The 16211-nt window shown below is 41.3% G+C and overlaps 3 protein-coding genes across 3 annotated transcripts in view; 2 read left to right on the top strand and 1 right to left on the bottom strand.

The window, feature by feature from the left end:
* The first annotated feature begins 6797 nt into the window (after positions 1 to 6797).
* LOC105556810 lies at positions 6798 to 7640 on the top strand. Its single transcript, XM_012003922.1, has 2 exons — positions 6798 to 7082; positions 7143 to 7640. Exons 1-2 carry the CDS (start codon positions 6798 to 6800, stop codon positions 7638 to 7640), a joined length of 783 nt encoding a protein of 260 aa, XP_011859312.1.
* A 3880-nt stretch (positions 7641 to 11520) lies between these two features.
* Positions 11521 to 13380, top strand: LOC105556809. Its single transcript, XM_012003920.1, has one exon. The coding sequence runs from the start codon at positions 11521 to 11523 to the stop codon at positions 13378 to 13380; it is 1860 nt and encodes a 619-aa protein (XP_011859310.1).
* A 2271-nt stretch (positions 13381 to 15651) lies between these two features.
* LOC105556808 overlaps positions 15652 to 16211 on the bottom strand; it is a 1207-nt gene continuing 647 nt past the window's right edge. The window contains exons 2-3 of the mRNA XM_012003919.1: positions 16009 to 16211; positions 15652 to 15723 (exon numbers count right to left, since the gene is read on the bottom strand). Of these exons, the coding sequence (XP_011859309.1) occupies positions 15652 to 15723; positions 16009 to 16211 (275 nt within the window). The remainder of the gene's footprint in view (positions 15724 to 16008) is intronic.

Genomic DNA, 16211 nt, shown 5'->3' with positions numbered 1-16211 from the left:
GCAGGCATTTGACGAAAACCCAAATAATAGTACACGCCGTGTTGATCGTGCACTTGGTGTGCCTCAAAACATGGTTGTTCGCATTTTGCGAGAAAATGGATTGCACGCCTTTCATTATCAACGTGTACAGCAACTTCTTGTACGAGATGAAATACAACGCGTCCACTTTTGTGAAGGTATTTTCGTTTAATAAATTTCCATCTTTCTTTAATGTTAACGACGCTTTCAACCTACGATAAATTCATAAAACGTTAATCACACACTTGCAGGATTCCTCGCGCAATGTGGGCGAAATTATTTATTTCCTGACCGTATTTTGTGGACGGATGAATCCACCTTTACACCGAATGGTGTTTTTAATTCGCGGAATTTTCTAAACTGGCAGGAAGAGAATCCCCACACCATTCGAGAGACCGCATTTCAATACCGCTGATCCATAAATGTATGGGCAGGTGTAATTGCGGACCAAGTGGTAAATAATGTGAATTAAGAGATATTTTCTCCCGCATTTTTTTCGTAACGTTTCTATTAATGATTTTCAGATCGGCCCATATTTTTTTCCAGCACGTCTAAATGGTGATGCGTACGCGGAATTTCTCCAAAATATGTTACCTACACTTTTGGAAGATGTTCCTCTCGGCATGCGGGAAGTGCTGATTTATCAGCACGACGGAGCTCCCGCACATTACTTCCGTCGGGTACGGGAGATCTTAAACGTGCGTTTCCCAGATAGGTGGATGGGCCGAGGTGGCCCCATTAACTGACCAGCACGGTCGCCAGACTTAAATGTGCTGGATTATTTTGTTTGGGGCCACGTAAAAGCAGTAGTCGAGCGCGTGCGAGACAGTGATGGAAAGTTGGATAGGCTGGACGCGCATGCGCGACGAAAAAGTGGGGAGCCCAGTAACGTACACGTAGAATATGCACGTCTAACCTAACCGTTAGTTTAGGCGGGAATCGACAGGATGCGGCCGGCACAGGGGCAATAGCTAGGTTAGGTAGTATAAGTGTATAGGTATAGGTAAGTGTATTTTTATAATTGCATATATATATGTATGAAATGACTCGGGAAGACATCCCCAACAACATATTTAAAAATCAAGCGAATCGGAGAGGAAGTCGCTTTTATGCACAATTACCCCAAACTTTTTTGTTAATAACTTTCTAACGAATAGCGACCGCCGGCTAAAAACTTCTAAGAGTTACTCAGGAGGGTGTCCTTGACAACATATGTCAAGATCAAGGTCATCGGAAGGTGGGGTCTTTTTATGCACATTTACCCTACTTGCTTTAAGTACCAATTTCGCATTATTTATTTTTGCAAAATTATTTTATTTGTTTCAAAAATTTTTAACTTTTCTGCAAGGTGCACTAGCTTTATGTCCAACCCGATTATTATATCTTGTGCGAGAGTATATCTTTACAGTAATCAAATATCTTAAAGTTTGTATTCGATGATTATAACACTCGTCATTAATATCAAACCATGCAGCATGTATTTTGTTCGTTTCTTGTATACATTCTGTAACAATTTTTTCAAGAATGTGTGTGGATGCCCAATAATGCTGCCATATTTTATTGAACACCAATAACTGTAGTCTCATAACGTTTATAAAAACAGTTGTGGGGCGTACTAATTTTGTAACTATTGAAGCATCTTCGTCTGCATTCGGATATTCTCGAAATTCTATATACTTCTCGTTTTCTGTTGACTTGTCCATTGGCGTTTTCATCATAGTGTTGCGGCATTTATCGCAATTATTTTTTTCAAAACTTCGTCGTGCCACAAACCCTGCGAAATATGTTACAGCATTGTTCCGTCGACTAGTGGGCCCACTGCGTAGCTTTGCCGAGCGAAGTCGTCGCACGTCGAATCTTACGAATCTTGACGATTAATATTACCATTTAAAATGGGCGCGCGACAATCAGCGCCCTAAAGCGATTAGTAGCGCCCTAATGCGATGAGGCGCGCGGGTCGAGACACGCGAGTCTTTTTTGTCGACACACAGCGACGTGGCGATGGCGATACCGGTCAGAACACGTTCGTCCTTCGAGCCGTATAGACTGTCGAAGTAGCGATTATAAAAACAGCGATATAAGAGGCCGAGTCCTCTATTAAGGTGCGATAAGAGGCCGAGTCCTCTATTAAGGTACGATCGGAGGCCGAGTCCTCAAACTCTTCATCTAAATAAAATCGAGAATCGAAACTAGTGTGTAGAATTAATCTTCCCCGCACGCAACATTTTGGTGCCTCCTGTGAGGTCTGTACGGCCCGACTAATCATCACGGTCATTGACAGAGCTGCAGATTTCAAGGGACTCGTGCGAGGACGTGGTAACTGGAACCTCGACGACAATACGAGAAAAATCTACGCCACGACAGACGGGCTCAAGGCAAGTACATTCCACGTATAGTCGAGACTATCGATTGAGCGGTCCATTCCTTCACTTCCTCTTCCTTTCATTAATCGGCATGGCTGATCGAATTAAGCTTCTCATACAGAAGCGAACTTCATTAAAGGCTCAGATTACGAGCCTTACTAATCTTCTTGAAAAGGAACAGTACGATAAATCCGTGTTAAAGCTACGTATGGCCAGCGTGACGGAATTGTACTATGCATACGAAGAATTTAACGACGAGTTAATTTTGCTAGATCCAAACAGTAGTCACAAGGATGAATTCGGGAATGTTCAAGAAAGATATTATTCACTCATCGGCAAAATCAACGAAATAACGAACCCCTCAACTTCCAACGAAATAACGAACCCGTCAACTTCCAGCGCGAATAACGAAATCTTGATCAACACTACCGAATCACATTCCAATGTCTCCGCGAACGCGACAATCGTGAAACGACGAATAAAATTACCTGAAGCTTCTCTTCCGCAATTTGATGGCCAATACGAAAATTGGTTGTCATTCAAGAACGCCTTTGTCGCCATGATCGACTCACAGATCGATTTATCAGATACCGAAAAATTCCAGTACTTGAAATCGGCCTTGAAGGGTGAGGCGGCGAATAAAATAAAGATTTTATCGATTGACGGTTCCAATTACAAGAAAGCATGGGAATTATTGACACGCGCATATGAAGTTAAGCGAATATTAGTCTCACGCCATCTTTCATTGCTATTAAATATGCCTATTGTAGAACGGGAATCAACGGAAGAGTTATCGAAATTAGCCGACGACGCCCAGCAACACGTCGCATCTTTAGCCGCGTTGGGCGTCAATGTAGGTTCGGAGATTCTCGTAAACTTCTTAGAAAGTCGATTACCCAGACGAGTGGCCGAAAAATGGGAAGAATCATTGACTCGAGACGAATTCCCCAAAATAGACGAACTATACGAATTTCTATATAGAACCGCGGTACGCCTCTCAAAACGCGTTCGAACAAGTAGGACAAAAAAAGAGGAAGATACTCCCCCCCCTCCGACAAAAAGGGGACGAGTAGCGTCGACCAAAACATTCGCGACCCTCACCACAAACAATTGCGCGGCGTGTAAAGGCAAACCACATCCTCTGTTCAAATGTAACAGCTTTAGGCAATTAAGTGTGCCTAAACGTATCGAGCTTGTAAAGAACGCAATGCTTTGCTATAACTGTATGCGTTCACATCGGGGCAAGCCGTGTAATTATACAAATTGCACTATCTGCCAAAAAAAACACAATACGCTCTTACATTTGAATAAATACCCAAATACATCCGCGCAAACCGAGACAACGGATATTAAAACAACACCAGATAAATGACTAACAGAATGTCACGGCGAGAAATCGACGTGTCTTGCTACGATCACGCCGGCTTTCGCACCACAACTAATGACAACTGCTGCGATTACTGTGCGAGATTATAAACATAATTTAATTAGATGTCGCGCTTTATTAGATACCTGTGCTTCTGCCAATTTTATTTCGGTAGATTTTGCGAAACGTTTGAAGTTGCCGTTGCTTCCATGTGCAATATCGATCGGCGCTATTAATTCAATAAACACTCTCTCGGAAAGTGCCGTTCAGGTCACAATTCAATCGACATGTAGCGAATATCGTAAAGATTTATTTTGTTTAACAATAGCGGCGATAGCCGATTTAGTGCCTTCAGAGATTTTTCCGCGAGAGTCTATAAGGATTCCGTCCAACGTTAAACTTGCCGATCCGGAATTTCATCTTCCGCGGCCGATTGACGTACTGATAGGTGCCGGCGCGACGCTGTCTTTGTTCTCGATCGGACAAATCAACCTATCACATGACAATTATGATTTACATTTGCAAAAAACGCGTCTCGGCTGGGTTGTCGCGGGCGGGTCGCCGGCACAAGCACATCCAAGCCGTGCGACGTGTCGATTGACGACTTTGGAACAACAAATCGCGGAATTTTGGCGGGTCGAAGAAGTAGCCGTCGACGCGTCGAGATCCAATGAGGAACGCGAATGTGAGGCTCATTTTGTGAAATATGTCACTCGTGACCAAAGTGGTCGTTATACAGTACGATTACCCTTTCGCATGGCCGATAGGCGTTTGGGAGACTCGCGTGCCGTAGCGCTTAAACGCTTAAATTCCCTCGAACGTAAACTTAACAACGATACAGCAATGAAAATTGCCTACTCTCGCGTGATCCAAGAATATTTAGACTTAAACCATATGTCGGCAATTGATGAACCTTTCGACGATGGGTTTTACTTGCCACATCTCGCGGTAATTAAGGCTCAAGTAATACTACCAAGGTTCGGGTAGTGTTTGATGCATCGGCAAAATCAAGTAACGGCGTGTCGTTAAACGATTTACTAATGGTAGGGCCGACCATCCAAGACACACTGTTTTTACATTTGATTCGTTTTCGGATTTACAGATTCGTGATTACTGCCGATATAGAGAAAATGTATCGGCAGATTTCATTACATGAGGAAGATCGAATGTATCAGCGCCTATTCTGGCGTCAAGACGATCAATTAAAAACCTACCACCTCAATACTCTAACGTTCGGGATGTCTTCTTCGCCTTATCTCGCCATCCGAACCATACAAAAACTCGCCGAAGATGAACGTGCTACATACCCTACCGCTGCGGAAATTCTTAAAAATCACTTGTATGTAGATGACTTGTTGACAGGCGCGAATACTATAGAAGATACTCGCCTTCTACGGGATGAAATAATTGCGTTGCTCGCGCGGGGAGGCTTTAACATTCGAAAATGGGCGTCAAATGACCAGCGGGTCCTGAACGATCTACACCCTGACACCGTGAATTCGAATCTCAGTTTTGATAAGGACAATGCGTTGAAAACGCTAGGAGTAACGTGGAATGCGTATAGTGATAAATTGCGTTATTCGACACGTTCCATTGATCTTTCTAAAGGAATTACGAAACGGGTTATTTTTTCCGAAATCGCGAAAATCTTTGACCCTCTAGGCATCTTGGGTCCAGTTATTCTATACGCGAAAAAATTAATGCAAAATTTGTGGCAATGTAAGGTGGAGTGGGATGAATCCGTTCCGCCAAATATACATAGAACATGGACAGAATTCATATCTCAATTAAACATGATTAACGCATTGTCCATTGATCGACCGGTTTTAATTGTTGATTATACCAACGTACAAATTCATGGATTTTGTGACGCAAGTAAGACGGGTTACGGTGCGTGCCTATACCTTCGTTCGAGTAACAGACGCAACGAGGTGCATTGTCGTTTACTATGCGCGAAATCCCGAGTCGCGCCGTTAAAAACGTTAACCATACCGCGCCTTGAGCTGTGCGGCGCCCTCTTATTAACCAAATTATATTGCGAAGTTTATCCCATGTTGAACCTCTCTTTCAATGAAACCGTGTTGTGGTGTGATTCGGAGGTCGTACTCTATTGGATCAAGACGCCATCTCATTTGTTAAAACCATACGTATCTAACCGTGTTGTTCAAATTCAGGACAAAACTGCGCGAGTCGGCGGCACGTCCGTTCGGCCGACAATCCAGCCGACGCTCTATCTAGAGGACAGCTCCCGAACGCTTTACTGACAAATCAGAGTTGGTTTTTCGGTCCTTCTTGGCTAAGTCGAGGGCAACATGAGTGGCCCAAGGAAACAGTAAATTTACGCGAAATACCTGAATTAAGGAAAAATACATGTCTAAAGACGATCTTGGTAGATAACAGTTTTTTCGAGAGATATTCGTTATACACGCGATTGATAAGAATTATGGCTCTATGTTTACGTTTCCGTCCAAAAAATATTTACCACGGTCAATTATCCGCAAGGGAAATAGAAGAAACCGAGATCCGTATAATAAACATCATGCAGAGATCCTGTTATTCAGATACGTGGAACGAACTATCAACCAAACGTTCGGGAATCAAAGGGAAGCTTGCCTCGTTAGATCCTTTTCTTGACAAAAACGGTTTAATCCGCGTGGGCGGGCGCTTGAAAATGTCGCAATTGAGTTTCGCACAAAAACATCCGATTCTTCTTCCAAGCCGGCATTTTTTAACAGATCTTTTGATCAGGGAAACTCACGAAAAGTACTATCATGCCGGAATTCAGACAACCTTATATACACTTAGACGCAAATTTTGGATTACCGACGGGCGAAATCAGGTGCGCAAGGTGATACGCTCGTGTATGCGTTGCTTTCGTTTTAAGGCTAATTCGGCACAATATAAAATGGGCGACCTCCCAGAATGCAGAGTGCGTGATGCGATTCCCTTCACTCACACCGGCATCGATTTTTGTGGCCCATTCCATGTTAAGGAAAAAAAAACATAGAAATCGTAACAGAATTAAGGTATACGTATGCGTGTTCGTATGCATGGCGATAAAGGCGGTTCATTTAGAAGTAGTGAGTGATTTAACCACTGATGGATTCTTAGCGGCGATGCGGCGCTTCATATCGAGACGAGGCATCCCAAAACACGTTTATTCCGATAACGGAACGAATTTTAAGGGGGCAAGCAATCAGCTCCGAGAGCTATACGCTCTATTTAATTCCGAGGAATACAAGAAGCGAACGAACAAGTTTTCGGTCGAGCATTACATCGCGTGGCATTTCATACCTCCCGTGGCTCCTCATTTCGGGGGATTATGGGAGTCTACGGTTAAACTTTTCAAACACCATTTTACACGCGTTGTTGGAGATCTTTTATTTACCTTTTAGGAACTTAACACCTTTGTCGTAGAAGTTGAGGGAATTTTAAATTCCAGACCGATTTCTTCGCTCTCATCCGATCCTAATGATCCCCTAGTCCTAACACCGGCTCACTGCTTAATCGGTAGACCCTTGATTGATATGCCTGAGCCTAATCTGTCATCTGTCCCAGCAAACCGCTTGACCGTGTGGCAACACATCACCAAGGTCCGCCAAGATTTTTGGACCCGTTGGAGTCTGGAGTATCTTAATGAACTACAAGTCCGTCACAAATGGAAAAAGGACGGAAAGGGAATCACTATCGGATCGATCGTCCTTATCAAGGAGAAAGGCCTTCCATGCAAACAATGGGCGCTAGGTCGAGTTCAAGAAATCCATCCCGGCCAAGATGAGATAGTGCGAGTGGCGGTCGTGAAAACTGCAACAGGGACTATGAGGCGATCCGTAAAATCTCTATGTCCACTCCCCATGGAGCAAGAGCACGGTACCGATGCCGATAAAACGTAAACGATCTTACCGATGTAAGATAGAAAAGGCGTAAACCCATTGTACCAATGATTGTAATACTTCGAACCATTGTTGATCAGTACCCTCTCAACGGGGGGAGAATATGTTCCGTCGACTAGTGGGCCCACTGCGTAGCTTTGCCGAGCGAAGTCATCGCACGTCGAATCTTACGAATCTTGACGATTAATATTACCATTTAAAATGGGCGCGCGAAAATCAGCGCCCTAAAGCGATTAGTAGCGCCCTAATACGATGAGGCGCGCGGGTCGAGACACGCGAGTCTTTTTTGTCGACACACAGCGACGTGGCGATACCGGTCAGAACACGTTCGTCCTTCGAGCCGTATAGACTGTCGAAGTAGCGATTATAAAAACAGCGATATAAGAGGCCGAGTCCTCTATTAAGGTGCGATAAGAGGCCGAGTCCTCTATTAAGGTACGATCGGAGGCCGAGTCCTCAAACTCTTCATCTAAATAAAATCGAGAATCGAAACTAGTGTGTGGAATTAATCTTCCCCGCACGCAACAAGCATTGTCATCATAACTACTGTATTGCTCATTCTTTATATCTTTGTCATTAAAATATTCTTCGATTATGTTTACATCTTCCGCAAGTAAATTATTGTCCTCATCTTCATCATATTCTGGAGTGATACTGCTAGTATTGATAACATTTCCTATCACCTTAGTAAGTGTACTCGGTTGATTAATAAGAGCCTCTGTTTCTGGACATGGTAAATATGCAGAATAGGTCACACCTCACCGATTTCCTCGCCACTTAGGTATGTTGTAGGGGAGAGTTTTCTGAGTAATTCCCCGCAAGAATCAAGTGGGGGACGGCATTGGTTTAGGAGATATAACAAATTGAAAACTGAAATTTTTAATACGTTTTTTGGTAAATATTTAGATAAGGTCAACCAAATGAACTTGATCTTGACATATGTTGTCAAGATCATGACCCTGAGTGACCTTCAAGAAGTTTTTGCCATCGGTCGGTGTTTATTAAAAAGTTATAAACAAAAATGTTTAACCACTAAAATATAATTTTCTGACATCCTATGTACAATAAATGCTTTTATTTACCTTCAGTATTGAACGCAGGTAAAGAAAGAGCAAGGGCGGGGGGAGGGCAAAACTAATTCCGTGGGTAGGGTTATTTTTAACGACGTGGAGCCCCCCCCGAAGGGGGCGGAACACACTGTCTTCACACATACATTTTTTCTATCTACATTTGGTGGAGGGGAGTGACTTATATGTGGGTAGAAAAATGTATGCGTGGAGACAGTATGTTCCGCCCCCCCCCTTCGGGGGGGCTCCACTTCGTTACAAATAACCCTACCCACCCTATGTCAGAGGTGTGGAGTGGATCTCGCTTCACGTGGAAAGTTGCAAACCCATGTGGAACAGTACAATGGTGGAAGTACATGCGTGGAGACAGTATGTTCCGCCCCCCCTTCGGGGGGGGCTCCACTTCGTTAAAATATAACCATACCCAAACCATGTCTGAGGTGTAGAGTGGATCTCGCTTGCTCGGTCAGTCTGCGCCGCGAGATGAATTAAGGATGCTTTACACATACAATCCCAGCCAAAAGAACGCTAATCTAAGAAATCTCGATTATAACAACTGTGTGAATGCTGAAAAAATCCGTAAGCATAGAATATCATCAAACAGATATTATTACACCTTGTATAATGTTTTTTGACCATTTTTAGTCGCTAATATTGCATAATTAGCGATATTTATGACTTCCAACGAGAAACTTTTGGCTGGGATTCTGTCATGATTTCAACTGTTAAAAACGAAAAATTCGCAAATATTACTCCAGTTTTAGGGATCTGGCGATTCTTCAAAGTGGTTGATAAGAGTCGGTAGAAGTAAGAAATCGAAAAAAGTTCAAGAATTACTTGCTAAATGCTTGAAAATGATTAAAAATAGTGATAGCCAGAGACGATAAAACGTGGCAACACCGCACTTTCTATAGCGTTGGTAGCTCTGGATGCTGTTCTCCGTGCAGAGATGCAAACTTTGGGTTCCGAGCACCATCAAAGTGTTACACTCGGTGCTCACTCACATAAGCGCAACCGTGTTCGTGTGCTGCGCATCAGAGACTCTGCGCAGCACACGAACACGGTTGCGCTTATGTGAGTGAGCACCGAGTGTAACACTTTGATGGTACTCGGAACCCAAAGTTTGCACTCCGCGCCGCGCGCCGCGATACTTCGCCCAGGTTACACAAGAGTGTAAAATGTCGACGTACAATAAATTTCGTTATAAGGGCAAATTAGTGTCAGAATCGCGGTACAAATGGCTAAAGAAGTTATCGGAAAGTGGGAAGAAAAGAAAAAAGTTACGATCCCCGAGTAACCCGAAAGTATCCGAAAGTAAGTCCGAGCAAAATTTGTATCAGACAGAAAAAGTCGATTCTAACCTGTCGTCTGGAGAGGCAACAAATATTGCCGACGATACAGAGTCAGTTTCGATCATCGAAAACGTCGACACAATGGACAATGTCTTAGATTCAAAGACTATGGACGGACGGCGAATCGTAGAAGTTTCAGTACTTGGTAAACAATTGTGGTGTACTTTTTGCAAAGAAGCACTGTCACTGGAATATACTGAAAACGAGATTCGTCGAGGTCTAGGTTCAATATTATTAGTGCGCTGCCACAAATGCTTGATACTAAATACAGTTACTACGGGCAAGCAACATACATCGCCCGATGGACGTACCAATCGATTCGATGTCAATACAAAAATTGTGCTCGGTAAGTATTTGTAAGCTATTTTGATACACTACAATTAATTGAGATACAAATAATATCTATTTCTGATATTTTTATATATTTAGGTTTCCTGAGTGCTGGGGTAGGATGGACGCATTTAAATAAAATTCTTGGGTGCCTCAACATTCCAACCATCTGCTTTAGTACGTACAAGAGGTACGAAGATGAAGTGGGACACTTGATAGAAAAACATGCTAAAGAAAGCTGTGTGAAAGCTGCAGGAATAGAACGAGAACTTACGATGCGAGATGTGGCAGAGATTGAAAAACTATTGTAAGAATTATTTCACTTTGAAACAATGTGAAAAATTAATGGGTGCAAAAAACAGAAATCCTGAGAATATTTTTCATATCATCTTAAATAAAAAAAATATATTGCACTCTCAGAAGGACAATCTAATAATGAAGTGAAGTGAAGTAGTAGAAGTGTGATATAGCCTTGTGTTAGTACTACAAACGATTTATGAAGTTTATATTGCATAAATGAATTGTATATACTATGATGGATGGAATAACTTACGAAGCTATGTTATCATGAAAAATAAAGTCACTTATTTAGTTTTTTTTTAACAAACCGTTGTGATTTTATAGAATTCTTAACGATTCTTTTATTGGAATAAATTGATAAATTAAAATGAAGGAAGTCAATAGAATTTGCTTTTAAAATATATAGACCATATGTAATAATGTATATATAATAATCACCATATGTCAATAATGTATTAAAAAACTTGAAAATAAATCATTTTGGTTCCGTTTTTATCGTAATCACTGGTTATTAATTTGATATTATTTTGTTTGGTATGTGCAGGCCGGAAAATTTGAAGAAAGATTTTATCATGCCTGGACAATTGTCTGGTACAGAAAGTTCACAGATTTCTTCTAGTCAGGAAACGTTAACGGCGACAGCGGAGTTACAAGAAAAGATTACTGATGAGCCTGAAGAAGTAATAACATTCGATGACGTTGTTCGCATCATGGTTTCTTACGATATGGGTAGAAGAGGAACAGGGCGAAGTTATGATAGTCTGAATGGATTCGGCGCCCTCATAGGGTTAAAGACGGGCCTAATATTGGATTAAGTGCAAGCGGTGCGACATGGGACAAGATCCGAGAAACCATGACTGCCGAAGAAATTTCTGGGGGTCAGCTAAAGCTATGGAGCCGCATGTCGCCAAAAATCTGGTGAATTCGAGCGAAGTTTTAAAATCGCAGAATCTTCAGGTTGGCGTATTAATTGGAGACGACGACAGTTCGACGATAGCAGCTTGCCGTTCGACTAGCTCTCATCCCATCGTAAAATTTTCCGATAAAAACCATGCATCGGGAGGTGTTACGAAAGAATTATACAAAATTGCAAATAATCGCAAACACCGGGAATTGACTAAAGATGGAATCATGTACCTGCATCGTTGTTTCACGTATGCTATGTCTACGAATAAAGGCGACAGTGAAGGTATGGCTAAAACTATCCGATGCATACCATACCATGCCTTCAATGACCATAATCAATGTGGTGACTGGTGTGGATACCTGAGTGATCCTGAAAACTATGACCATAGTATGATTCCAGGAGGTTTTCATGACCAGGAACTATTCAAGCACCTCAAAGATTTGTTTGATCGCTTAGCGTCAAACTCTCAAAAGTTTTCTCCAGGAGCTTCAAGCAATGCGAATGAAAGCTTGCATGCCAGCATGGCGAGCGTCGCTCCAAAATCAAGATGCTACAGCTTGACTGCTTCATCCGATTATCGTTTTGCATTGACTGTTGGCCATAAGAATGAAGGCCCGCAATTCATGCAAAATGTTTTGAAGAGTGCAGGTTTGTCGCCTGGAAAACACTTTTCAAAACACATAGCGAAAACGCAGCGTGTACTCCAACGTAGGCGGATTCTAACAAAAGCTCCAGAGTATAAGAAGAGACGCTTAGCTCTAAAGAAGTTGAGAACGGCTCTCAGACATCGAAAAGAGAACGTTGAAGGAATCACGTACCAAAGTAATTGTACTCTGCTCGATAAGCCTGAAGAGGATCGCAACAATAAGACGGTTCAACACACAAGCTCTGACGAAGAAAATAACGACGAATCAAATCCGCTGATAGTTCTACTGGATCTGGAAACATCGGGCCTCAACCGAGATTGTGATATTTTGCAGATAGCTGCTAAATGTGGCAGAGCGTCGTTTTCCACGTATATAAATCCAAAAAAGCAAATATCTGCTGCAGTTACAGAGGCCAATGGTCTCACGAATTTCCAAGGAGTTCTCTTATATCATGGATTAGCAGTCAAATCTGTAACTCTTAGGCTAGCCATGAGTGAGCTGCACCTATGGTTGTCCGCGAGAAGTACACCTCCTTATATCGCCACGCATAATCTAAGCTTTGATGGTTCGAGATTCCACGACGCTATAGTCTCTTGCAATTTGCAAGAGGAGTTTCAGCAAGTCGTCCGTGGCTTTATCGATACATTAACAGTTATTCGAAAGGTCACTGAACGAAAGAAGAAGGGCGAATGTAGCATCTCAGGGTTAGCAAACTGGCTCAACATTCCTACCGAGGGTGCACATAATGCTGAGAATGATGTAAGAATCTTACAAAAAATTCTTCGATCAGCAAAAATAACCCACCAAAATCTTATTGACAGTGCTAAAACGTGGGATGAACAGACAGGTATATGGATCAGAGACAGGGACGCGAACCGTTTTTTGAGTAATCTAGCCCCTCTGAAAGGTATTGTCGGTGACACAATTCGCAAAAAGTTAGCTTATGCTTCAATAACAATCGATTCTCTGCAACAAATATTTCACGACTCTGGCATTCCAGGCATCGTACAAATTCTTACTGAGAAGATTAATGGTAAACCTAGAGTTACGAGTCACAAGCCCTCAGTTGAAAAAATAACTAAATGGGTTGAACAGAATTTGAATCTCAACTCTCGAGAAACTCCCTCCTCTGCATGACTTTGTTGCTATAAGTTTTATATTATACTACCATTGTTCAATATTCTTTGTTCGTGTATTCAGCTCTTTTAATTTCAACATTTTCGAAAAAGAATTATTATTATTAATGTTAATGAATAAAAATTATATTTATAATAATTTTTTAGTACGGTTTGCCAATATCCGCCCGCCCGAGAACAGTAGGCGAATTTCTTCGAGACGGCGAAATTCAAACAGCGCGCCATACGGCGTGCAGTGCAACGTTGCCACGTCTCAGCAGTCAGATGGCAGAAAAACCACGAAGTAGCCTAATTTTCTCCACTTTTTCGTGCATTTCTCGAGAACGAGCCAGACAATCACGCTGCATTTTCTTGTGGAGATTTCTTAATCTGTATTCTACACACTAGATTTTTTTCAGAATTTTATCTTTGTTAGTTCTATGAGTTTATCGTCCACATTTACTGCAATGTTCCTATTTCCATATAAGAACGCATGTTAAACTTTAAACAGCTATAACTTCTAAACGAGCCAGACAATCGAGTTGAAATTTAGACGTGTTCTCGGGATAATAAAAGCTATGATCTCTGAAAATTTCAGAATTTTTCTTGTATTTTGACATAAGTGACATATGTCCTTCAAACAGCTATAACTTCTAAACTAGCCAGACAATTGAGTTGAAATTTTGCAAGTGTTTTAGGAATGATAAAAGCTACGACCTCTGAAAATTTCAGAATTTTCGTTGTATTTTGACATGAGTGGTATGCATCCTTAAGCGTGCGCGCGCGCGCGTGTGTGTGTGTGTGTTCAACCCGTACCAATTGGTGCGGGAGGGGGCAGGTGTGACCTTGTAAATGAAAACGGTAGTTTATTTATGATTTTAAAGGTAGCTACACAGGCATTTTAATAAAAATTACTAAGAAAAAGTATTAAAATTTTTAGTTTTCAATTTGTTATATCTCCTAAACCAATGCCGTCCCCCACTTGATTCTTGCGGGGAATTACTCAGAAAACTCTCCCCTACAACATACCTATATAAGTGGCGAGGAAATCGGTGAGGTGTGACCTATTCTGTATATTTACCCTGGACATTGTACATTGGCTTTGTCACTCGCTTGAATATATCCCGTGGAAAGTATGTGTCTGATAGAAAGTCGTACCATTCTTGCGGTCGGATTAGGATTAAATCTTCCGCGTTGTCGAAGTTTGGAAAATAAATGCTCCACTGAGTCTTGATTGCATAATCCTGTTGCTAGTTCAAATGCTTCATTTTTACTTATAAATGCTTTATAAAGTGCAAGAATAGCCTTTATACTTATAACCAGGCCTTTGAAACAAGGTACTTGATTTATTGCTTGTGCTGACTTTGACCATCTTGAGCACCCTTCCACAAATTTTGTTAATAAAATTTCAAGATCTGAATTTTTAGAGGATAATGGTCTTTTTCCACCAAATTTCACATTCAGACTATAAGAATTGCAAGCATCAATAATATTATTCATGTGTTCCGCAAAATCCGCTGTAGCATGCCATGTACTTGTAGTTAATTCTCGTTCATAGCCGGCTGTTTTTATTGCGGCTGCAAAAGTATGACTAAATAATTGGAATGCTCTTTTCACATTCATAGCTTCAAAACTATTCGGACGAATGTGCGCTTCTGTAATGTGGGATAATAAATTAGAGCCTCCTTTTGTGGAATTATCGATGGCCCATGTTGTTTCAAAATCGGTGTATGATGCGATTACTTTTCCATCGCAATAAATATTTCCATGCGTCCTAAGGAAGCTTGCCAATCTTTTTACTAAATGCGGGAAATCAAAGGAAGCGTAATAGTTTTTGTCTTTATGTATGAAAAATGGTTGTGTCGAATTAACACCGAGTTGAGCATAAGCACTCTGATTACATGTGCCTTGGTCACATGTTACAAGTTGCACATCAGCACCTGTTTCGCTCAATTTATCTAAACATTCTTTTAATAATATAATTATATTATCCGCTTTCATACATTTTCCTGGAAGAAAATATGCTATAGGTTGACGCCATGGATGCCGTGCATTTAAACTGTCTAGGCAGAATACAAATACACATTTCGCTTTCTCTGATGTTCTACCTCGAGGTCCGAGATCAGCAAGGCCTTCTATTTCATCCAGTTTGGATGAATATTCCTCATATGATTTAATAGTCATTTCATCCCATTTTAATGCGCACACTCTTTCCTCCATTGGCAACTGGTTTATTTTTTTTTCAATTTATAAAATATAAAATCACAGAATTCTGACCTTATGTCATATTCTTCTAGCCATCTTCGTATTGTTCGCTGTCCAGGAAGATTGCAACCTGCTTTCCGTAAACGACAAAATCCAGAAGCTGAATAATAATAAAGTTGTCTCGATAAATTTTTTTCTTCTGTGTATCTTGCTCTTGGTGTATGCAACTGTAAATTTATCATAGTTTTTGCCACAGGATGTAATTCTTGTTTGTCTATCAGTTTTTTCAGCGCCTCTTTCTTTTGTTGTTTTCCTTTTGGCTTTTTGAGTGTACGTCTAATACGTAGCCGATATCTTAGACTTTTTAAATGTTTTCGCAAACGAGCATTTTCACGCTTCAGATTATTAATTGTAATCTGTAAATTGTTCTGTGTTGTTTTTTTACTTTTTCTTTATCAAATAAAGTAGGACTTTTTATCTGGATCGGGATGTCAATTCTTTCAGATTCGGGTGGCTCTATACACACCCACTCCATTATATCATCCTCCTCAGAAATATCAAAATGTAATTTTGACGGTTGATATGTTCGAAGTGGTAATCGTTCTGCTGGTTGCTCGTCCATCAGAATATTAGGATCCGTTGCAGAAG

This window comes from Vollenhovia emeryi, unplaced genomic scaffold (assembly GCF_000949405.1).
Source record: "Vollenhovia emeryi isolate VEMERY1.0 unplaced genomic scaffold, V.emery_V1.0 DF939765.1, whole genome shotgun sequence".
Lineage (NCBI taxonomy): Eukaryota > Metazoa > Arthropoda > Insecta > Hymenoptera > Formicidae > Vollenhovia > Vollenhovia emeryi.
This window is presented reverse-complemented; position numbering and strand designations above follow the sequence as displayed.